General features: G+C 48.0%; 1 protein-coding gene, 1 long non-coding RNA gene and 1 other non-coding gene across 3 annotated transcripts; 1 reads left to right on the forward strand and 2 right to left on the reverse strand.

Moving 5' to 3' along the window:
• Positions 1-6,862: 6,862 nt before the first annotated feature.
• On the reverse strand, positions 6,863-21,013 carry CUNH16orf95 (chromosome unknown C16orf95 homolog). Its single transcript, XM_032283898.1, is given in 6 exon segments — positions 6,863-7,814; positions 17,560-17,751; positions 18,441-18,492; positions 19,715-19,877; positions 20,165-20,273; positions 20,987-21,013. Coding segments are annotated over 6 exon segments (771 nt in total). The 3' UTR covers positions 6,863-7,586.
• On the reverse strand, positions 12,268-13,516 carry LOC116555734. Its single transcript, XR_004270647.1, has 2 exons — positions 12,710-13,516; positions 12,268-12,540 (listed from the first exon to the last, which is right to left on the reverse strand). It is a non-coding gene; the product is annotated as an uncharacterized LOC116555734 (long non-coding RNA).
• LOC116555857 lies at positions 17,353-17,456 on the forward strand. Its single transcript, XR_004270707.1, has one exon. It is a non-coding gene; the product is annotated as a small nucleolar RNA U13 (small nucleolar RNA).
• Positions 21,014-25,087: the final 4,074 nt, after the last annotated feature.

A 25,087-nucleotide genomic window follows, 5' to 3' on the forward strand; every position in this document is an offset into this window, starting at 1 on the left:
GGGGAGGAGCCTGGTGAAGGTTCATTACACCACAGGAGTTTACACACTTTTTTGTGGAGAGCCAGGTCTCCGTATATCCCCAGGCAGTTCTCAAACTCCTGGGCTCAAGTAATCCTCCCTTCTCTGCCTCCCTAAGAGCTGGAATGATAGGTATGAGCCACTGTGCCCAGCTCTAAAGCTTTTGAGTCCTATTCTGTAGCCCCCAGTGAAACAGGAATCTAGTCCATTATCACAAAGGATGCTAAAGTCATGGGCAAGGTCTACTGGGCTCAGGCTAACTTTCTGGGGCCTCCTGCTCAGCCTTTGCCAACTTACAGAAAATATGACAGGCCAGTCTATCAAACCTTTAGGTCAACTACAAGTTTACAGGAAACAGCAGAGAAGAGGAAAATGCATTGTGGTTAGATTTCTTTTTTTAATCTGCCCCTTTTAAAAATTTCAGATTCACATAGCTGTTTTTATAGGCAGAACGGTTTCTGGAAGGAAGGAGAGAAGGTAGGAGGAAAGGCAGTGGAGCAGGGAGGGTATTTGCTCAGACAGAGAGCAGAGGTCAGCTGGGGGTGCAGGGCAGAGGCTGAGGCTCCTGAAGCTCAAGTGCTTGAGGAGCTGTGCTTCACAATCACCTCCTAGAGGACTCTGCCTGGCCCTGCAAGTACCCAGAGCCCAGGGTCTCCCACCTCCTAAAGCCCATGCTGTCAGTGATGTGAGGGGCAAACCCCGGCAGCCAGAGTAGAGTGGCCGAAGACACGTGAGGACACCTGTTCCCCGCCACCTCCTGCTCCCCACCTCGGACCGGGGAGCTGGTATCCTCTGATATTTGGAATCCCCCACCCTTTGAGTGTCCTGGGAAAGATACACTTGCCTGGGTGGTGCTAAGAAGACATCCCCTACCTCTGGAATGCCAAGCTGGCCTCCCCCGGAATGCTGCCCCTTCTACTGCTCTTGGGTTGGCCCAAAGGTTTGTTGTTTTAACATGGATACAGGGCCTCAAACAGCTCTGTCTCTCTTGGAAATGAGGAAAGTAAAAACAGGAAGCTTCCAAGTGCCCAGATGGGCTTCCAGGACCCCCATTACAATGCCCACCAGAGAAAACAGCAGGTGTCCCAAATCAACAAGTACTTACATAGCACCTATTGTGTGCCAAGCACAGCAAGAGTCCCTGGGACAGCTACAAAAGCTCCATGACACCCATACCACTGAGCCTCAGCCCAGCCTGGGCCAGACATCACTAAATGATCACAGAGTTGCTTCCTCAAGGGCCTGGATGAGCACGGAAATCTTTGCCACAGTGCTCAGGCAGCACAATCCTTTTGCAATTCTTCTAATGGGGAGGCTTGGAAAGAATTTCCCATCTGGCTACACCTAGCACGGGCAGTGCCTGGAACCAGGAGGCAACCAAGGGAAAGGTGACCTGGATGGGCTGCAGGAGAGCCAAGGCCAAGTTTCGCAACTGCCACCAGTTTCTGTGCGGCCTGCGACAGGGCATGGCCCTCTCTGGGCCTCAGTGTCCCCATCTGTGAATGAGGTGATTGGACCAGTGTCCCCATGGCCCTTCCTAGGCCGCAAGTGTCGGCACATGAGTCACCAGAGAGCTCTCAGAAGGTGGGGCCAGGTACTGCCAGGAGCAGCCTGAGCAGCCACCAAGGCCTGGGCTGGGCTAGGCTGGGCAGACTTCATGCCTCCCCCCGCCATGGTGGCCTGGCTGTCCCAGGTCAGCCCAGAGTCCTAGGAAGCCAGGCGGGAAGCGGAGTAGGTGAAAGACAGGGTTTTGGGGGAAAAGGTACATTCTGGCTGTCTGCAGGCTGCCCACCGCTCCCTTAAGACCCCCTCCCCAGGTCCCTCAGATGCAAACTGACCTCCCACAGCTGTACAAGACTCCAGCTCCCACAAACCAAAGGCTGACTGACCTGGGCAACTGAAGCCCCTCCAGCCCTGGCCTTCTCGGGCTTCTATGTGAAAGTCTCTCAACAGTGCCCTCTTGTGACTCCTAATTCCAAGCTTCATGATGACGCCTGCAAGTGGAGGGCCACCCGGGGTCCATCTGTGGAAGCCGTGGTCCTGTGTGGGCTCAAGTGACATCGTCCTTGGGTTAATCAGAACACATGGTGCAGCCCCAGGTACCACTCCCCAGGAGCACACCTGCACAGATGTAGACAGCGGAGCCAAATGTCCCATGCACCTGGAACACAGCTACTGCCACCACCACTGAGGTCCAGACACCACCGCCCCCCACCAGGTTTCCTGCTGCAGCCTCCAAGCCAGCCTCCTGTGTCCACTCTCCCCACTCTATTACGTCCAACACTTCAGCTGGAATGGTTTCTCCAAAATGCAGCCTGTGGTCACGGGCTGCTGTGGCCACTCCCTTGACCTGTCCTCCCCAGCCTCTGACAGGGCAACGGAGCCCAAGGCTTCACAGCCTTCTCGAATATGCCCTGAACCTGGCTGTGGTGCAGGCTTTGCCCATGCAAGTGTGATGCCCTGGCTGCCTCCCAAAGCCTCCTATGCTCTCTGCCATCTGCTTCATCCTCCAGTGCTCTTGGCTACCCATGCCACAACCCAGCCACCCTGAATGGCTTATGTGGCCAGAATGCCTCCACCTGTCACCTCCAGACTATCACACCTGCTGTGCCTGTGCCCTGGCACTCTGGCCTCAACTTTCATTGCTAGGCTACCTGGAACTCTCTTCAGGTCTCTGCTCCGATGGCCCTTCCTCTGTGACTGGTGAGATGGGGTCTGCTAACCTTGTCTTGAGTTCACCCCAAAAGCAGAGCCTGAGGCAAGGATTGAGTGCAAGTGTATTTTGGAGGAGGTGATTCAAGGAGCCCTGTGAGGGAGTGGGGAGGTGAGATGAGGAAAGAGAGCCGGCATGAAGGATGTTAGCAAGAAGGTGGCCCCTGTGGGTGGTAGGGGTTTGGTCCCATTGGGAACATGGCCCAGAGTCATCCCCATCGAAGGGCGAGGGGACTGAAGTGCTGATCCACACTTCCCACCCATCGCTGGCCAATGGCTGCTCCTGGGGCATCACCTCCGCTGTACATCCAGCCTGTTGTCCCCACAGTGAGAATACCCCAGAGAGAGGCTGATGGTCCCATGTTGCAAGTGGGAATGGTTAGCAGGTCACTGACAGAGCTCCTGGGCCATCCCTGTGTTCATGTGTGCCTCGCTCATGATGGCAATGACCCCCACCTCAATTATAATGCCCCAGCAACCCAGTGGCATCTTGGGGGCAGGGCATGTCCTCTTATGCTGGCTCCCTGGTACCTGGCATATAATAGGCACCCAATAAATATCTGATGATTGAATAAATGATGCTTAATGTTGCCCTAGGGCCACTGAAGATGTGCCCCAAGAGAACACAGCTTCCATTCCCCCAGGGAAGATGAGAGGCCCTCCACTGCAGAGATACAAACACGCCCAAGATACTCCATGAGGCCCTGAGCCACTGACTGTAGCCCTGTTTGTTCTGTATATCTGAGACTCCTACCTCTTTCTTCCTTCTGTCGCTAAGGTGGACCTCCCAGTTCAAGCATCCCAGAGTCTGGTTCCTGTTTGACACTTTTTTAAAGAGAAACAGGATCTTGCTGTATTGCCCAGGCTGGAGTGCAGTGGTGTAAGCATAGCTCATTGTAGCCTTAAACTCCTGGGCTCAAGAGATCCTCCCACCTCAGCCTCCCAAGTAGTTGGGTCTACAGGCATGCACCACTATGCGTGGCTAATTTTTATATTTTTGTAGAGACAGGGTCTTGCTATGTTGCCCTGTCTGGTCTCAAACTCCTGGCCTCGAGCATTCCTCCCCAGCCTCATAATAAGCTAAAATTACAGATGCAAGCCACTGTCCAAGCCTGTTTGTGACCTTTAGGTCCTCCCTTTGGTCACCTCCACGGGAATGCGTCCTTTCCTTCCTGCTTGGGCAATAATAACAGAGATCTGCTCAGGGACAGAACCTGAGTAGTTTTATTTTCTTCTTTGTCGTTTTCTGTATCCTTAAAATCCTTCACAGTGAATTGTGTTGCTTCTACAATTAAACTTCTCATTTTGAGATAATTACAGACTCACATACACATATAATAAATAATAGAGAGGGGTGGGGGGCGGTGATCACACCTATAAATCCCAGCACTTTGGGAGGCCAAGGCAGGCAGATCACTTGAGGTCAGGAGTTTGAGACCAGCCAGACCAACATGAAGAAGCCCCATCTCTACTAAAAATACAAAAATTAGCCGTGGTGGCATGTGCCTGTAATCTCAGCTACTCAGGAGGCTAAGGTAGGAGGAATGCTTGAGCCCCAGTGGTGGAGGTTGCAGTGAGCCAAGATCGAGCCACTGCCTTCCAGCCAGGGCAATGGAGTGAGACCGAGCCACAAAAAAAAAAAAAAAGAGAGAGAGAAAAGACAAAACAGAGAAGCCCCATGTTATCCTTTATTCAGTTTGCCCCGTTTGGTAACACACAGTAAAACCACAGTACAATACTGCAACCAGAACACTGACACTGACGCATTTCCAGCCACAAGAATACCTTTCACGGCCCCTCTATACCCACAGGCCGTTCCATCCCACCAGACCCAGACCCCTCCTGAGCACCCAGAAACCACTAATCTGGTCTCCATTTCTGTAATTTTATCATTTCATGGTGGTATGCAGGACAGCTGGATATCCACAAGCAAAAGAATGAAGCTGGACCCCCACCTTATGCCATATACAGAAATTAAACTCAAAATAGATTTTAAAAACCTAAATGTAAGAGCTAGAACGATAACACTCTTAGAAGAAAACACAGGGCCAAGCGTGGTGGCTGACGCCTGTAACCCCAGCACCTTGGGAGGCCAAAGTAGGCAAATCATGCAGTCAGGAGTCTGAGACCAGCCTGACCAACATGGTGAAACCCCGTCTCTACTAAAAATACAAAATTAGCGGGGAGTGGTGGCATGTGCCGGTAATCCCAACTACTCAGGGGGCTGAGGCAGGAGAATCACTTAAACCTGGAAGGCGGAGATTGCAGTGAGCCGAGATTGTGCCATTGCACTCAGCCTGGGTAATAGAGCAAGACTCCATCTCAAAAAAAAAAAAAAAAAGTGCCGGGTATGGTGGTAGGCACCTGTAATCCCAGCTCCCTAGGAGGCAGAGGCAGAAGAATCACTTGAACCCCCAAGGTGGAAGTTGCAGTGAGCCGAGATCACACCACTGCACTCCAGCCTGGGCGACAGAGCGAGACTCCAACTCAAAAAAAAAGAAGAAAACACGAGGGCAAGTGCAATTCCTGTGACCTTGAATCCAGCAATGGTTTCTCAGGTATGAGCGTATCCCCTAAAGTCCATGCAACCTAGGAAAAAGTAAAACCTTACGACAACTTCAAAGGACATCATCAAGAAAACGAAAAGACAACCCACATAATAGCAGAAAATACTTGCAAATCATATATCTGATATGGGTCTAGCATATGGAATATACACAGGACACTTACAACTCAATAATAAAATGACTGATAGACAGCCAAATTAAAATGTAGACGAAGGGCCGGACATGGTAGCTCATGCCTATAATCCTAGCACTGCGGGAGGCAGAGGCAGGCAGATCGTTTGAGCCCAGGAGTTCAAGACCAGCCTTGCAACAAAGCAAGACCCCATCTCCACAAAAATAAGAAACTATTAATAGCGGAGTATTGTGGCCTGTATCTGTGGTCCCAACTATACGAGAGGCTGAGGCAGAAGGATTGCGCAAGCACAGGAGGTAAGTTCTGGTGAGTTAGGACTGCACTGCTGCATTCCACCCTGGGTGACAGAGTGAGACCCTCTCTCAAAAATATGTATATGTGGGGGGGCATATCTATATATACGGATATGTATATGTCTGCGTGTGTATGTATATATGTGTGTGTGTCTATATATAGACACAGTATTTGAATAGACATTTCTCCAAAGAAGCTATACAAATGTCCAATAAGCACATGGAAAGACATTCAACATAAGTAGTCATTAGAAAAATGCAAATGGAAACCACAATGAGATACCACTGCATACCTGCTAGGATGGCTATCAGCAAAGTCACGGATGAAACAAGTGTCGTGAGGACACAGGGAAATGAGAACCCTCATGCACTGCTGGTGGGTGTAGAAAATTGGGCAGCTGCTATGGACAAGAGCTTGGCAGTTTCTCAAAATATGAAACATGGAGTAACATATGATCCAGCAATTCCGATCCCAGGTATACACCCCAGAGAAATGCAAACCTCTGTCCACACAAACACTTGTACAGAAATGTTCATAACCCATTATTCACAAAGCAGAATCACCGAAAAGCAGAAACAACTTAAAATCCAACCATCAAAAGAAATGACATACTGACATATGCCTCAATATGGATGAAGCTTAATCCTGAGTGAAAGAAGCCAGTCATAAGATACCACACATCGGAAAACAGCATTGAGATGAAATGTCCCAGAACTGGCAAATCCAGAGGCAGAAAGTAGATCAGAGGTCACCAGGGGTTGGGGCAGATGGAAAAGAGTGACTGCTTAATGGTATGGAATTTTTTGCAGTGAATGTTCTAGAATGAGTGGTGATGGTTACACAACACTGTAAATATATTAAAAACCACTGAATTGCATACTCTAAAAGAGTGAATTTTATGACATATAAATGATATCTCAGATTTTAAAATTCAATTCACATACAATATTATACAAAATGAGACCCACCTCACACAGGTGCTGAAGCCATTTTCAGACTGTCATCCAGCTGGTCTGCTGTCCATTGGCAGAGGGAAGAGACACTTGGAAACAGCTGCCCTCTCCCAGGGACACAGAGATGGGAAGAAGTCTCCGCTTAATGAAGGAAAATCAGAGGTTATTATTTAAGAGTTGGCCAGTTTAGAGTTTCACAAATAGCATCTATTGACCACATTCATAACAGAATCTCACCCACATTCACATGAATGCCACTACAACCAAGAATCGCCTAATGATAAATAATTTGGGTTGAATTCTGGGCGTGGATTATGTTACATGAGAAAACAGCAGCTGTCACAGATGCCTCTTGATCACAGGAGTGGCCATGGAGGCTTTCTGGGGGAGGTATCCCAGCAGGAAGCTATGGCTGTGGGAAGCAAAGGTGTCAGAGGCAAAACTTGAAGCCTGGGTGAGGGCAGGGACTAGAGACCTGGGAAAGGGACCTTCTAGTATGGAGCCTGGCAGTCAGGGCTCAAGCTGGGGACAGGCAGGAAGTCCCCATGCCTGACGGGGTGCCCAGGCCTCACAGGCTGGAGGGCGAGTAGCCGTTAAGATGCATCGCCAATCCCAACATAACAATGGAAATGTATGGAAACTGGGACCCCTGTCCTTCTGGGAGCAGGGCCACTTTAGAACTTGGGAACAGGGAAGGGGTGAAAAGAGAAATGTGGAAATGCCCCACGAGGCCCCCACTTCTCCCAGCCTGCCCTGACATCTCTAGGTGAGATAGGACAGAGCCTGTGCTGTGCAGAATGCCACAGGACACACTCACAGTGCCAGGCCTCTGGCGCCTGTCAAGCTAACCCCCGCCCCCCACTCTCCCATGTCCCTGATGGCCACCAAACCTCCCTCAGGTGGGTGTCTCTATCCGAGGGCCACCCGCTGTCCCCCATCCCCCACCTGCTCACCGAATGGCCACGATGACCCTCGGGATGGCCTGGAGGAGGGACAGGAAGCTGAGGGGCAGCAGGCGTGCTGGAGAAGCCAGCAGCTCGTCCTGGTAGGGGGCATGGAGTAGCCATTAGGGCAGCAGGCGCCCGTCACCACAGATCCGCCAGCAGTTGTGCGAGGAACATGTATCCAGCGGGGCTTCTAGTCAAAGAAAAGGTGGGGTGAGGACAGGGCACGTTCCCTGGATCTCTGCGAGACACGAAGAGGCTGCAACACTAGCCCCAGAGCCTCTGAGAAACAGGGACTTCTAGGACCCAGCCACAGCCCTGGGTGGAAACACTGACCCCGAGCTCACAAGATAAAGGCCATCTTATGGGTTTATGATTTCCTGGGTGACAGCGGCCTTGGAGATATTTTTCAAGAGTCTTTCTCTTTTACAATCTCATAAGGAGCATGCACAATATCCAGCTGGTACTTGCTTCCAAATCCTTTTTTTTCTGGAGAAGGAGCAGGTGATGAAGATTAGAGGAACCACACAGCATAATGACTGGAGCTGAGCGATGGGCACATGGGGCTGATTTAAGCCAATCTCCACTTTGTGGAGTATTTGAAATTTTCCGTAATAAAAATTGAAGGAAAGCCACAAGCACAGGTGGAATCTGGCGTTTCCATTTCCTTGATGCTCTTCAGCACTTTCCAGACCGGCTCTGGCCAGCATGTGATCCTCTGGATACTAGAGTTTGTTTTTATTTTTTTATTACACTGTTAATATGCTACTAATATAAAATATACACTAATGATATTAATGTAAATATCATAAATATACTCTCCTTATGAAAAATTATGCCACAAAAACATAGAGGAGAAAAGCACCTAAGTCTGTCTTTACAAGAAAAAATGTAAGATCAGAAATGTGAACTTTCTCGTTTAAATGGAAATCAGTCAGATTTGAGGCCAAAGAAAATGTCTCACACTTTTAAATCACTCTGTACTTGCAGCCAGAGGGAAGAAGGATCATAATTCTCCTGGCAGCAATGAGACCTGCTCTCTTAATCCTTTGCTGGGAAATCTTCTGGCATGAATGGGTTTGAGGCTTAAAACATTACTTATAAAAATTACCTAAACTACAAAACAATGATTAGAGTAAAAATTAATGGGTTTTTCTTTAAGTATCAATTATCAGATGATACATGTCAACTAAGCTTTTAGCTTTTCTTAAAAGATGCAAAGTTTTCAAAGACAAAAATAGTCAATAAAAGTAAACCCACAAATGTGTGATTACACGGTTCAAAGAGCCTTAAGAGGTGAGTGGTTACTTGGTGATTATTCATTTCCCAAGTATTCCCCGACCCCAGCCTCTGGGGGTTCTACTCAAATCACTCACCTTTTCCAGGAACCCAACTCCATTCAGATTTACTCATTCATAGATTCCATCAAGGCAAACTCACTACGAAGAATTGGTGCACGCAGGGAACAACATGATGCCAGCCCAGAAAACACAGACATGGCAGCCCTCCGCACCAGAAAACACCTTCAAGATCAAGTCCAACCCACTCCTTTTACAGGCAAAGAAAGTAATGGTGGGGGTGGAGGTCCTGATCTCCCCATATACTGTCATGAGAGCAAGAATACACATACATGCCGGGTCACAGAGCAATCTACATACCAGGTCATAGGCACATACATATATAAATACACTTAACTAAGAGTACATAAGGGTACTGCAGAAAGTTCAAAGAAAATGGAATTAAAAGATAAAAATAGGCTGGGTGCAGTGGCTCATGCCTGTAATCCCGACACTTTGGGAGGCTAAGGCAGGTGGATCACCTGAGCTCAGGAGTTCAAGACCAGCCTGGTCAACATGATAAAACCCCATCTCTAATAAAAATACAAAAATTAGTCAGGTGTGGTGGTACGCTCCTATAGTCCCAGCTACTTGGGAAGCTGAGACAGGAGAATCGCTTGAACCCAAGAGGTGGAGGTTGCAGTGAGCCAAGATCATGCCATTGCACTCTAGCCTGGGTGACAGAGTATGACTCCATCCCAAAAAGAAAATTAAAATTAAAATTAAAAAATAAAAAATAAGCCAGGCACAGCAGCTCATATCTATAATCCCAGCATTTTGGGAGGCTGAAGCAGGTGAATCACGAGATCAAGAGATCGAGACCATCCTGGCTAATACAATAAAAACCCCCCTCTACTAAAAATACAAAAAATTAGCTGGGCATGGTGGCACATGCCTGTAGTCCCAGCTACTCGGGAGGATGAAGAAGGAGTATTACTTGAACCCAGGAGGCAGACATTATAGTGAGCCAAGATTATACCACTGCGCTCCAGCCTGGGTGAGAGTGAGTCTCTGTCTCAAAAATAAATAAATAAATAAAAATTAAAAATATCTCCAAAAAATAAATAAATAAATAAAGATAAATAAGTAAAACAAAAATGAAAAATGTCTAAAAAAAAAATGGAGGGGAAAGCAGAAAAATCAAGTTTTTTTTTTTTAAAGAAAAAAAGAAAAAAAATCAACTTTGTTTCTCAACATAAGCACCACAAGCTCAAGACACCTTTGTCAGTGATGACACCAGCCATTTAGTCCATCTTGAAAGAGCTGAGCGTCCTGGGAAGTTAACCACATCAATGTAGTCTTCTTTTTTTTACATTATTAACTGAAGAAAATGGGTGCCTGCTAAAGATTTTTTAAGATGAGGAAACAAGTCAGAAAGAGCCAAATCAGGACTGTAATTTGGCTGTAAGGTGGATACCTAATAATTTCCCATCAAAACTCTCACAAAGTTGCCCTTGTTTGGCAAAAGGAATGAGCGGAAGCCTTGCTGTGGGAGAGTGGGACTCTCCTGGCACTTTCCAGAGTATTTTTCTGCTAGAGTTTTGGCTAACTTCCTCAAAACACTGCCATAACAGGCAGATGTTATTGTTCTTTGACCCTCTAGAAAGTCAACAAGCAAAGTGCCTTGAGAATTCCAAAAACCTGTTGTCATAACCTCTGCTCTTGACCTGACCACTCTTACTGGGATGAGACCACATTCAGCTCTCGGTAGCCATTGCTTTGGTTGTGCTTTGTCTTCAGGATGGTACTGGTGAAGCCATGTTTCATCTCCTGTTACAATTCTTCAAAAAAAATGTTTCAGGATCTTGATCATGCTTCTTTAAAATTTCCACTGAAAGCTCTGTCCTTGTATGCAGCTGATCTGGACACAATGGTTTTGATGCCCTCTGAGTGGAAGGTTTTGCTCAACTTTGATTTTGCAGCCAGAATTGTGTAAGCTGAACCAGTGGAGATGTCTATGGTGTTGGCTAGAGTTTATTTCAGTAATCCTCTTTGAGGGCATGAACAAGATGAATGTTTTTTCTCATAAACAGATGTGGATGGTCTGCCACTGCAGGCTGCACCTTCAACATCATCTCATCAATTTTTAAAATGAGTTACCCATCTGTAAACTGCTGATTTCTGTGGTACATTGTCCTCATAAACTTGTCATAAAGCATCAATGATTTTACCATTGTTCTACCCAAACATCACCATAAACATGATGTTTGTTCTGGCTTCAATTTTACCAGAATTCATGTTCCTCTGATGGGGCTTTTTTTTTTTAGATGAAGTCTAGTCTCGCTCTGATGCTCAGACTGGAGTGCAATGGCACCACCTCAGCTCACTGCAACCTCTGCCTCCCAGGTTCAAGCGATTCTCCTGCCTCAGCCTCCTAAGTAGCTGGGACTACCACCACACCCAGCTAATTTTTGTTTTTTGGTTTTTGTTGAGACAGAGTCTCACTCTGTCACCAGAATGGAGTGCAGTGGCATGATCTCGGCTCACTGCAACCTCCGCCTCCCAGGTTCAAGCAATTCTCCTGCCTCAGCCTCACAAGTAGCTGGGACTACAGGTGCGTGCCACCACGCCCAGCTAATTTTTGTATTTTAGTAGAGACAGGGTTTCACCATGTTGGCCAGGATGGTCTTGATCTCTTGACCTTGTGATCTGCCCACCTCGGCCTCTCAAAGTGCTGAGATTACAGGCATGAGCTACCATGCCTGGCCAGTAGGGGCTCTTTTTAAACTGATGTCTTTTCCTTCTTAGCATCTCAAAACAAATCCTGTTCAGGTATGTTATAACAAGTTAGTATGAGTTTAGTTTGGTGCAAAAAAAATTGGAATCCATACATTGTTTCATTTTTTTTATTATACACATTTTTATTTTTTGGGAGACAGAGTCTCACTCTATTGCCCAGGCTGGAGTACAATGGTGTGATCTCAGTTCACTGCAACCTCTGCCTCCCGGGTTCAAGCAATTCTCATGCCTCAGTTTCCCAAGGAGCTGGGACTACAGGCACGTGACACCATGCCCAGCTAATTTTTTGTATTTTAGTACAGACAAGGTTTCACTACGTTGCCTAGGCTGGTCTCAAACTTCTGAGCTCAGGCAATTCAGCCTCCTCAGCCTCCCAAAGTGCTGGGATTACAGGTGTGAGCCACTGCACCTGGCATATTATATGCATTTTCCATGAAATTTTTCAAGCCCCCTCATACGAATATAAAGTGTATTGTGAATGCATGAATGTGAGTATATATTATGTTGATCATGAACATGTGAATGTACCTATACTAGGTCACAAATATATGAATATATGAGCATACTAGGTAATGAATAGATAGATAAATATTGTGTTTTGAATATACGATGTACCATGAATATATGAATGTATGAGTATATAATAGGATATATATAGGAATATGTACTATGTCATAAATATGTATACACACATATACTACATCATAAATTATGGCAGATTAGAGCTTAACAAAACCACCTGAAGTCTCATCTAAGACCAGGCTGGGAGCTGGTTTAATCCAGAGAGCAGAGGCTGGCAGATGCGTGGGGTCTGCCTGTAGAGCAGAGGCTTCTCTGGGCTCACTGGGGAAAGATAGTAGGTGACCAGGGATGGCTGGTGAGCAGGGGAGGGGAAGCCACATGTATGTCACTGTCACACTGTGGGCAGGTGTCTGGGGATGAGAGGTCCACCCCCCACCATGACATTCATGGACCTTTCTGGGGAGGGGGATGACAGGAGACACACGCACACCTTGGATGCCTTTCAAACTCTCCTGCCTCCTCACCACCTAAAAGACAAGAATGACAGCAAGCATGTCAGCCCAGCAATCCTCCAAAGTGGAGAGCCCAGTGACCAGGACTCTGAACCTCCAGGAGGGGCGCTGGCCAGCTCAGGATAAAGCCATGGGCTTTTCCTTATGAGGCCTGTGGGCTCTTCTCTCTGGGGACAGCCTGCCACCCAATAATGGAAAACCATCAACTAGAAGTCATGGGGAAGGAAGCCCCTGTCTACCACACAGGACATAGGGAAAGCAGGGGAGTGAGAGGCCCGGGAGCTAGGAGGAGGCCTGCAGCTTGCTGCCCAGAATCAGTGCTGTGGAAACGGACAGCAAGAGCAGAGAGGACAGGCCATCTGGTAGTGGTCCATCCCGGGTACACTCCTTCCCACCTCTCTCCATCCAGGCAGTGCCAGGTGAGAGAGTCAGAGGAGGGGCCAGGCCAGGGAAGGAAAGAGATGTGGGAAGTAGGAGGCAGGGAGGTGAGAGAGGTCAGGGAGAGTGCAGAGGGGCAGGAAGAGAAGAAGGAAAGACAGCAGCAGCAGCAGCAGTGGGTGCCAGAACAACCACCCCTCTGCAGAGAACAGCGCAGCCCTGCCCTACCATTGCCCACCAGGAGACCAGGGCCGGCCCTCCCTGAGCCATACCTGCCCTGTGTACTCCCAGGCCTGTGGCCACAGCTGCTAGGGGATCTTCTCTGGACACCAGCAGAGACCTTTGAGGGAACAGAGCCCAGCACCCCTCTTCCCCATCTTCCTCTCGTCTCCCTTTCACCCAGCGCCCACCTCACTCTTCAGTCCTCACTGCAGTGTGCTCCTCCTCCTTAGCTGCTGCTAAGACCTCAGGACCTGGGGCACCCAGTAGGGCATCAATACCTGGTCCCTAGGCTTCGGGAGATGGCCCCCAAAGCAGTGGAATGGGCAGGGGCACATCTTGGTGGATATAAAATTGAACTATCTTTTGACTCTAACAGAGAGGAAGGGAAGAGAAGGTTCAGAAGGGGATGGAGCCATGCCCGCAATGAATCTCCTATGGAATCATCCCCCAGAAGACCCTCTGGATCGGCCTTAGTATCAGGGAAGGTCCTGGAGAGCTGTTCCCGCCCACAAGCACACCCCAGCCACTCCAGATAAGGGAGTGTGGTCTGCCCTCTACATTCCCACTGTTGGAAGACAGGGGATCTCCATGGCTCACCTGTCCTCCCTACCCACCATCTGCACCTGTACCCTGGCAGAGCACACAGTTTGTTATTGGGAGATCTGGTTCTGTCCTGGCCTGGTGGTCTCCAGCTGGGGCCCTTGGCCACGACACTTAGCATCCCTGCACCTCGGTGATCTCAGCTATGAAGAGGGCTCTGCTGGCATCTTAACAAATTTTATCAGATTCTAAAATGGACAGCCCTTGATGCGGCAATTCCACTTGCAGGAATGTTTCCTATGAGAATACTTTCACATCTGCAAGGTATCCCATGCACAGAAATATTCATTGCACCATTGTCAAGAGTGACTGGACAGCCTGAATGCCTTTCAGTAGGAGACAATAAATGACAGACACTGGACAACAGGGTATGGGCAGCCTTGGGAAGAATGGGACAGAGCTGTCTGGACTAACATGGACTAAACTCTGAGGCAGGATGTAAAGTGAAGAAAGTGCAGCACTGTGAGTTCAGTACACTATCATTTGCATTTTTCAAAAAAGAATGTGCATGCAATCACATGTATGTGAATTACAGTGAATCACACTCTTGCCTCAGTTCCTCACCCTCCCTACAGCCCACCCTTGGCACTGTGACCTTGCAGCTTCTCCAGCAGAAAGACAGGGTGGTCCCACCTCTCAGCTGCGAGTTGGACCAGGCACATGGTTTGGGCAACAGGATGAGGAGGAGGTTATACCATGGCCGAGCTCTGTATGTAGCGGTAGGGGCTATTAGACATAGGGGAAAGGCCAGGCATGGTGGCTCATGCCTATAATCCCAGTACTTTGGGAGGCTGCGGCAGGAGGATCACTTGAGGTCAGGAGTTCAAGACCAGCCTGGCCAATATAGTGAAAACCCATCTCTAATAAAAATACAAAAATCAGCTAGGCGTAGTTGCAAGCACCTGTAATCCCAGCTACCTGGGAGGCTGAGGCAGAAGAATCACTTGAACCCAGGAGACGGAGGTTGCAGTGAGCCAAAATCATGCCACTGCACTCCAGCCTGGGCAGCAGAGTGAGCTGAGATCGATCATGCCACTGCACTCCAGTGTGGACAACAAAGCAAGACTCCATCTCAGATTAAAAAAAAAAAAAAAAAAAAAAAAAAAAAAGGAAAAAGAAAAGAGGTTTATTTGACTCATGATCCTGATGGCTGGAAAGTTCAAGATTGGGTGTCTGCTTCTTCTCATGGTAGAAGGTGAAGGGGAGCCCACATATATATGTTGAGATCACATATGAGAGAAGAAGCAAGAAAGAGGGGAGGAGACGGTAAGCTTTTTTTAACAGCCAGCTCTCTTGAGAACTAGTAGACAGAGAACTGAGTCACTACCACAAGGACAGCACCAATCCAGTCACGAGGGACCTCCCCCTCTTGACCCAAATATCTCCAACACTGGTCATCCCCAACTCCAACAATGGGGACCAAATTTTATCATGAGGCTTGAGGTGACAAACATCTAAACTACAGCAACGACTGATCTTTGACAAAGGTATCAAGGTGAGTCAGCAGAGAAAATACAGCCCTTACAACAATTAGACTTTCATATGCAAACAAATCCAATTCAAGGCTGGGCGCAGTGGCTCATGCCCATAATCCCAGCACTTTGGGAGGGCAAGGCGGGCAGATCACCTGAGATTAGGAGTTCAAAGCCAGCCTGGCCAACATGGTGAAACCCCATCGCTACTAAAAGCACAAAAAATTAGCTAGGCATGGTGGTGTGTGTCTGCAGTCCCAGCTACTTGGGAGGCTGAGGCAGGTGAATAGCTTGAACCTAGGAGGCGGAGGTTGCAGTGAGCTGAGATCATGTCCCTGCACTCCAGCCTAGGCCAAAGAGCAAGACTCCATCTCAAAAAAAAAAAAAAAAATTCAGTCCATACCTCATACCATATATAAAAATTAACTCAAAATGGATCACAGGCAAAAACATAAAATTATAAAACTTCCAAAATAAAACGTAGGAAAAACCTTTTTTGACCTCAGGTTTGGCAAAGATCTCTTAGCTATAACACTTAAAGCGTGATCCACTGCCGTGCTAGGGATGGGCAAACCTAGGTAAAATCTGGGAAATATGGAACCAATAAACTGAACTTCATCAAAAGGTAAAACTCTCTCTGAAAGATACTGATAAGAGAATAAAAAGACAAGCCAGGTCAAGCGTGGCTCGCACCTTAATCCCAGCACATTGGGAGGCCAACACAGGTGGATCACTTGAGCCCAGGAGTTTAAGACTAGCCCGGGCAACATGGTGAGACCCCATCTCCATAAAAAATAAACAAAATTAGCCTCCTGTGGTGGTACATACCTGCGGTCCCAGCTACTTGGGAGGCTGAGGTAGAGGGATTGCTTGAGCTGGGGAGTTCAAGTTTGTAGAGAGCCATGATTATACACTCCAGTCTGGGCAACAGAGGGAGACCTGGTCTCAAAAAAAAAGGCAACCTAAAGACATGGAAACATACTTACAAATTGAATCTCTGATCAAGAACTTGTATCTAGAATTTGTATCTAGAATATATAAAGAACAATCTAAACTCAGTAATTTAAAAAGCAATTCTTTTAGAAGGGCAAAACAATTAAACAGATGCTTCATCAAGTAAAACATGCAGACAGCAAAAGCACATGAAGAGATCCTTGACATCACCAATTATCATAGGTATATAAATGAAAACTACCATGAGATAGATACCTATTAAGATGGCTCAAATTAAAAAGATCAACTAAACCAAGTATTGGTGACGATGTGGAGGAACTGTAACTGTAGACACTCCTGGTAGAAATGTAAAATGGTGGAAAACAGTCAACAGGTTTTTTTTTTTTTTTTTTTTTTAAGTTAAACATACACCTACCATATGATTCAGGAATTCCACTCCTTGGTATTTACCCAAGAAGAATGAAGGCATATATTCATACAAAGCCTTATACACAAATGTTCATAGCAGCTTTGTGTGTAACAGATAAGTAGAAACAACCCAAATGTCCTTCTGGGTGAATGAATGAACTGTGGTCTATTCACAGAATGCAGCATTACTCAATACTAAAAAGATTGACTACTGATGCCCATGATCACACAGAAAAATCTCAAAATAATTATGCTAAGTGAAAGAAGCCAGGAAAAAAGTACATAGTCTATCACTCCATTTATATAAAATTCTCAGAAATGCAAACTAATCTACAGTGACAGAAAGCAGGTCAGTCATTGCCTGGGGGATGTCAGGGTATGGTATGTTAGGTAAAGTTACAAAGGAGCCCAAGGATATGGTTAAGGGTTGTGTATATGTTCATTATCTTGATGGTGGTGGTGGGTTCAGGGGGGAATACCTATGTCAAAACTTACCACACTGTACGTTTTACATACATGCAGTTTATCACATGCCAGTCAAACCTCCAGGAGTCTAGTTTTTAGAAAAATCTGTTCAAAAATCACAGATCCTTTTGTAGTTCACAAACACGATAACTGGGTACTCATGCACATGTGTAAGGTGTGCCTCCCTCAGACCTTGCTACAATGTCAGCACATTACCCGTCTGACACTAAAATAATAGTCACGAACTGTCTCCCTGAAATCTTAAAATTTCATACAATACTTCTAATTCTGAAGGGTATCTGGTCCCCTGACATTCACCCTGGACCCTAGGTGAATACCTCCTGGTTCAAGTCCCCTACCTCCTTTCGGGGTCTCAGGGACAGAGGAACCCAGTAAGGCAGTGCTGCTGCTGCTCTTGGTACAGGTAGGCAGCCCCCGAATCTGGTCTAGCACTCACAGCAGATGGGATCTTGGAGAATGGCCCAGGGGCCAGAGTGTATTTGAGTAAGATCCAGAAGAGACTGAAGTGAACTTGATGCTGCATTTGCAGGAACAACAGGAGGCTCTCAGGCACAGTAGATCCATGCTCAGGAAAACAGTGTCCAGGGACAGGGTCCCCAGCTCCTACTGCAGCTTGGAAAGAGGCAGGCTACCGTGGCTTGCTCTGAGGCCTCCAAGATCATTTGGAGGAGGATCTGCCAGAGCCTGCAAACCAGGTATGCTGGGATTCTGAGCTGCTTACTGCCATGCTACTATGAGAAAGTGTCATGGTCCTCCTCTGAAAAGGGAGATGTACAACCAGCTCTAGAGCTTATGGACACATGAGTGCTGCCTTTGTCACCATCTGTCTCACTCTGGTCTACAAGAGCTTTCACATTCATCCCCTGGGACCTTCGTAACATGCTTAGGCAGGAAGGAGAGGGGCTGCCATCACCTCCAAGAGCAGATGGAAAAGCTGATGCCCAGAGCAGGTACATTAGGTGTCCCGCTGGTTCTCCCAAGGCTCCTTAACTCAGCAAGGTGCTGTGAGGGCCTGGGAGTTGAAGGGGGCTCTTTTCTGGAGGCCGAGCGATGGCTCCTGCAACCATACTTTTGTGTTTGGAGTATCCTCTCATGGGATGCAGCTTCTGGACCCACATTCTCTGCTCTCCTCACCCCACAGGGGCACGTGGGGGTCAGGGCCAAGTGGCTGAGGATTTGCTTTCCTTACCGGATGACCTGGGAGGCCCTCTTCTTTCTTGTAGGTTTGAAATGTGCTATTCCTAGAAAAGAAGAAGAGGAAAGCTTAGAAGTTTCAGGGTTTGTGTAAACTGGGAGGCAGGGATGCTAGGGCACAGGCCCAGGCCTGCCTTCTCAGAACTGACTCTCAACAATAAAGCCCAGGGGTGGCGGGGCAGGGGGGCATCCTCTGAGCCCAAGAAGAGTGAGAGACTGACACTAGAAGCAGGTGTGTGCTCACTCATGTGTCAATGTCTAGGGGTTCCTGGGGGCTGGCTGTGGTGGAATCCTGCATTCCCAAGCCAACCAGCTTCAAGCTGACTCAAGCTAAACTTGTGCTTGGAGCATCAGGAAAGACAGGTGCCTTCCAACCTGGTGAGAACTTCCCAGGACAGGGAGCTGCCAATCGCATCACCTATGATGGTTTGTCAGACACCCCCAACTTACTGAAATGCTGAAGGAAAACATCGTCAAACTGTCCATTAAATAACCTCCTTCCACTATAGAAACCCAGGTGCCTTGTCTCTGGGATGACAAAGCATTCGGGGTTACACAGCCTGTGTTACTCTTGAAAGTTGGGCTATAGAGCATCTCCAGTGAGTGCAAAGCCCTGTTTCCCTGGCAGTGATAGGTCAAAGCGCTTTGTAGTGTGGAAACTGCAAGAGCCATACAAATGTTTTTGTGTTTCACTGTCATAATAACAATTATTGTTATATTTTGTTAGAGTAATAGATTCCAGCATCAACTCTCCCAGCTGATGCCTGAAAACACAGAGGATGGGGGCATTGCCTTGCTCAGCACCCGAGGCCCCTGCTGGTCATTACAGCACTGCAATATTCCTGGGAGGACCCACACCCATCTGAGTCCTTGTAGTTCAGGTGGGCCCAACTCACCACTACCCTGGGGAAAAAGAGTGTCCTTTTTGTTGAGGATGATAATCTGATAACATGTAAACCTCAGGAGGTCCTGGCGATCAACTTGCCTTCACAAGGGAAGCCAGTAAGAAGGAAAGAAGCTGAGAGATGGAGGGAAACTTTCCAGGACCATGGTCAGTGTGCACCTGGATACAGCCATGCCCGAAGGCCTACTCCTGGCCTTTTCAGTTACGTGAAACCAGCAGTTGCGTGTTTGTCCTTGTGCCAATGTAAGTGAGGCTTCTGTGGGTCCCGGTCAAGAGCTCCGCCTAGGCTGAGGTCATGGAGCAATGCCGGTCCTGGCACTCAGAGGCGCGGTGTTGGGTACGCGGGGGTAGGACTGAGGACGTACTTGCCTGCCATCCTGCGCGCTGGGTCTGAGTGCCAGCCTGCCGAGCCCGACGCACCCCGGGCTCGGATCCCAGGCAGCAGCGCCCGAGGCTGCTCCAGTGGCCTTAGGATGATGGTGACAGCGCCGCGGGGGCAGTGGGGACCGGCTCGCACACGTATGGCTTCTTATGGCTGACGCGCCCTTTCACACACAGGTTCCTCAGGCCCGGCCGCCCGGGCTCCTGCCTCTCCCTTCAGCCCCGGTCCGAGCCCAACCGCCACCCCAACCTTAACCCATTGGAACAGCCCGACAACTTGCGCGCGCGCGCCGCCCGTCCCACTGACTGGCCCGCGCTCAGCCAATCAAAAGCGGCTTTCTAGGTATGTGAACTTAGCTGGCGGCTCATTGGTCCCTCGCGCAGGGACGCGGGGTTAGCGGGTTAAAGCGCGGCTGTGTGGGGCTGCGGGACACCTGCCATTCCCGCTGGTGTTGGTCCTGCAGCCTTCGGCGAAGGGAGCCACTCATCATTTCCGACAGATGGGTCGGGGCCGCCTGCTGCCCTAGCCAGGGTCTCGATACCCTGCAAGGAGAAAAAAAGGTGAGAGCAGCCCGCTCGCGGTCCTGCGTGTTGCACGGGCACTTCCGGTTCAATCGCTCCTTTACCTCAGATGAAGCCCGCGCGGGATCGCCAGCTCCGGTATCTGAGGTAAAGGAGTGATTTTACCCGAAGCGTCCTCAGGTGCGGCTCGAATCGTGACTTGTAGAGAAGTAGGTTTTTTTTTTTTTTCTCTGAACAGCCTGGGGTTTAAAGATCGCGAAGTTGGAAGTAGCTGTCACCCGGAGGCCCGGGCGTGCGATCGCGGGTTCTGAGGGGCCGTTCGCCTCCCCACCCTCCCCGCTCTTTTCTCTCGAACGCGTGTACTTCGGGGCAGTTGCTGACGTGAAGACAGGACGTGTGTCTTCATATTTCAGTGAAACGCAGTGCTTTCTCCCTCTCTAATTATGTTCTTTCAGTTGTCGCCAGCTCCCATTTGTGTTTCTTGGAAACGGTTGGGTCTTCTCCCACGTTTCAGTATTTTCATGCTGACTCGAATACTCTGGATTACTACTTGTATTTGCCCAAACCACCACGAGTACCACTAGCCCCGATGGGCGACACTTGAGTGTGCTGCGTTCTAGCCACAGAGCAAACGCGGTGCTCCCGGGCACTGCCCTGTCGGATTTCTTGGCTTTGTTATTTGATGGTTAAGATCATGACCTGTGAACGGGACCGAGTTTCCAGCCAGCACATACACGCATGCTCTCCTGACCAGCATCCATGCTGATTAGGCAGCGCCCCTGCTATACTAAGGTGGGGTATCTGCTTAATATTTCAGATATCCCACCGTGTGTGCGTGTGTAAATCATGTTGTCACTGCCCTTTGTAGCCAATGACAAAATTATCCAAGTCTCACCATTAGCCTACCCCTGTCTCATTTCTGCCCAGTTTGAAGCACTCAGCTTCTCTGCTGTCTCTGTTTCCCTCCTGAGCACACTGAAACATTGTTATACCACACCAGGGCATAGAAGACAGGCTTGTGCTCCCCTAGATGCTCAGGCCTTAACCTCTGGCACACCAAGTCTTGTCATTCCATGTCAAGAATAGCTCTTCACCCACCCAAGAATGGCTAAAATTTTAAAAACTGACAAAATCAAAAGGACTGACAATACCTACTGTGTACCACAATGAAAAAGAACACACAGCCACAACCACAGAAGTGAGGATGATGTGTACAATGAAGTCAGACCCCAAAATGTACAGACAATTCCACATGTGTGACATTCAAAACCAGGAAAGTATATCCATCATGACACAGGCTGGGGATGTGAAGGAAACTCCATTGTTCTACAGAATTCCTCTCTGTGAACATGCCACACTGTGTTTTTTTTTGTTTGTTTTTTAATCCATATTTTTAAATCCACATTTCAGCTAATGTTTTAAAAATCTTTTCTCCTTCAATTCTAAATCTTCTGGTAATAAAACTTTGTTAAAAAAATTTTTTTAAAAAAAGCAAAAATCTTTTCTCCTATGAATGGGCATCTGGGTCATTTCCAGTTTGGGGCCATCAGGAAGAAAGCTGCTGTGGATAGTTTTGTTCATGTCTTCCGGTATACATAAGCTCTCATTTCTCTTGGGTGAGGCAAGGAATTAGTTGGTCATCGGGTATTTGTATGTTTAGATTTTGTAAATACTGCCAGTTTGCCAATGTGGTTGTATCAGTTTCATGAACAATGTATGAGGGGATCCAGCTGCCTGGATCCTCAACAAACCAGTTATTGTCAGCCTCAAAAAAAAAAAAAAAAAAGTCCTGGCCAACATGGTGAAACCTGGTCTCTACTAAAATACAAAAAATTAGCCGGGCATGGCGGTGTACGCCTGTCATCCCAGCTACTTGGGAGGCTGAGGCAGGAGAATCACTTGAACCTGGGAAGTGGAAGTTGCAGTGAGCCAAGATCGCACCACTGCACTCCAGCCTGGCAACAGAGCGAGATTCCATCTCAAAAAATATGAAAATAATAAAAATCTCAGGCCTTTCACTGGGGACAATCTGGGGATCTCTCTGAAGTTGAGCAGTCCCTTCCCAGGCTGGATCCCAGAATGATGAGGTCAGGGTCACCCAGGTGCCTCTGACTTGTGTCTGTTTGCATTTTGTGTTCACTGCCCCTTAATGCCCTGTGTCATGTGACTGATGCCCACTGCAGACGTTGTTCTGGGCGCCTCTGCTGGTGTAAACCCTTACCTGTTCCTCTAGGGGTTGCTGCCTTTATCATCTCTCCTTATTCTCCTAGTCTCTCCAATCCTGATAGTTTACACATCTCTCTTCCAAGGGCCATCTGGGTCTTCCTTTACTTCATCTTTGTGCCGTCTGCTGAGGCAGACACAACATTATCATCACCCTCCTTGCTGTTACCAGAGCAGCACAAAAAAGGGCACAGCTACGCAGAACAGCCACACTCTGAGTTGGCTAATTTCCAGATATCTCTGTTACCATCTCATCCCCCGACCCCCACCACAGGACACTGAAGACTCGCTTCCTACCACTGTGTCTGAAATCACCAGAGTCCCCAACTCCACCCAGAGTTCGTCACTTCCCAGGACTCCCATGACTCCACTTGGGTTCAGACCAGAATGCACAAAGCAGCTTCCTCAGTGGGTGCCTCCCACCTTCACCTTCTTCACCCCCAGGCCATTCTCAACACAGAGCCTCCAGGGGCTCCTGTGCGGCCTACAGAGCCACAGTCCTTGCTGTGACCCACAAGGCACTATGAGATCTGTGCCTAATAAAAGCACACACATGCACTCACACATATGTGCACACATGCATGTATGCTCTCACATTCACACACCCACACACTGATGCACCTTTGCCCCGGTTCCTGCCCTGCCTTCATTTCCTACTGCATTCCTCGTTCCAGCCGCAGTGCCCAGTGCTGCTTTCTTATACCACCATGGCCTTGCACCTGCCTCTGCTCCCTGTACCTGAATTGCTGTTCCCCAGGTGGCTCAGGGCTGCCTCACTACATCTAGGTCTCAGTGCCATCTTCTCAAGGAAGCCTTGACTGAGTTCCCTATTTAAGGTCCACACAATAGTGTGTCGCCAAGAGTAGACTTTGGGCAAAGCAGATTTAGAGTTTTCAAGTAGTGGTGATGGTGGTGGTGATATGAGGGTAATGGTGATGATGGTGATGGTGGTGGGGGTGGTGGCGGTGGTAATGATGATGGTAATGGTGGTGATGATAGTGGTGCGATTGGGGTGGTGGTGATGGTGGTGGTAGTGATTATGATTGTGATGGTGATGGTAGTTAATATTGCAAAAGTTTTTTATGTATCAGGTACTAGTCTGCATACTTTCTGTATTTAACTCATTTACTCCTCACAGTAACCTACGAGGCAGGTTACTGTCACCATCTTACAGATGAGGAGACTAATAAGACTTCCTTGTCTTGGGCAAGTGAAACTCACTAATGGGCTTTTTTCTTAGTACCCAGACTGTGCTCCTAAGGACACTTGAGAGGCAAGAAGTATTTATTGGGCTGTTTTGAATTTTGGGAAAAGCTCCTATTCTCTCTGCAGAATTGCCCGTCAGTTTCCAGTTCCCCCAACCAGCTCATGAGTACAGGTGCTTATCCTCAGTCTCCCAAGATTCCCACCCTATCCCTCAGTTTTCTCTTTCACCCTCCAACTCTTTGTGTCTTTCTATTCTGTCTCCCTTTTCCTCCCCTAATTCATATTTTCTATCAAGGAATGTGCTAAAGTCTTGGTTTTTGGTTTTGTTTGGTTTGGTTTGTTTTTTGCGACAGTGTCTGCTGTGTCACCCAGGCGGGAGCACAGTGGTGCAGTCATGGCTCACTGCAGCCTGGAACTCCTAGGTTCAAGAGATCCTCCCACCTCGGCCTCCCTAGTAGCAGGGACTGCAAGCACACTGCAATAGTTTTGAACATATAGTAATCAGAAGTATTCACACACAAAAAAAAATTTTGAACAGACATGCTTCCAAACATGAATGGCAGCTGAGCACATAGAGAGAGGCTGAGCATTTTCAGTGCCTAGGGAAGTGCAAACTAAACCCATGATGAGTTTTCACCACACACACCTGTCAGAATGGCCGAAATAAAGAACACTGAGTAGATCAGAAGGGATAGCGAGGATGTGGCACAAGGGGACTCCTCTCTACACTCTGGAATGTGTGGCAGCTTCTCCTCTGATTGAACATGTGCTTACCATGTGACACAGCAATCCCACTTTTAGATATTTAAAGGAATAAACACCTAGGTCCTCATAAAAAAATCACACAGATGTTTATAGTGATTTTATTCATAAAGTGTCCCACTGGAAAGTGCAAATATCCTTTCTGGGGAGACAGATACATTGTGGCACCTCCACCCCATGAGTCCTGCTCAGCAGTCAGAGGGATGAGTGGTTGATTGAGGCATCATCGTGGATGGATCTCAGGGCATCATGCCGAAGTCCTGCATCCTCAACATGGTGCTATTACCCACAAACTGGCACACACTGGTCTTTGTGGGGTAGAGGAAAATACATCTTGCTTTTTTTTTTTTAGAGACAGGGTGTCCCTTTTACAGAATTGGCTCTAAGAAGAAAAAAAAAAAAAAGACAGTGTCTCTCACTGTCACCCAGGCTGGAGTGCAGTGGTGTGATAGTGGCTCACTGGAGCCTCTTCCTCCCGGGTTCAGTCCTCCTGCCTTCTCCTGAGTCACTGGAACTGTCTTTCTCTCTTGAAGTACAAAGCACAGGCATATACACAGTACACAAACAGTATGTCTGTGGTGGTAAAAGTTCATGAGGGTATTGGAAAAGTATCTGATGAGGCTCCTTGGAGGAGTAATAATGCA

This window comes from Sapajus apella, unplaced genomic scaffold (assembly GCF_009761245.1).
Source record: "Sapajus apella isolate SASKATOON/1434 unplaced genomic scaffold, GSC_monkey_1.0 scaffold15, whole genome shotgun sequence".
In the NCBI taxonomy this organism is placed as follows: Eukaryota; Metazoa; Chordata; class Mammalia; order Primates; family Cebidae; genus Sapajus; species Sapajus apella.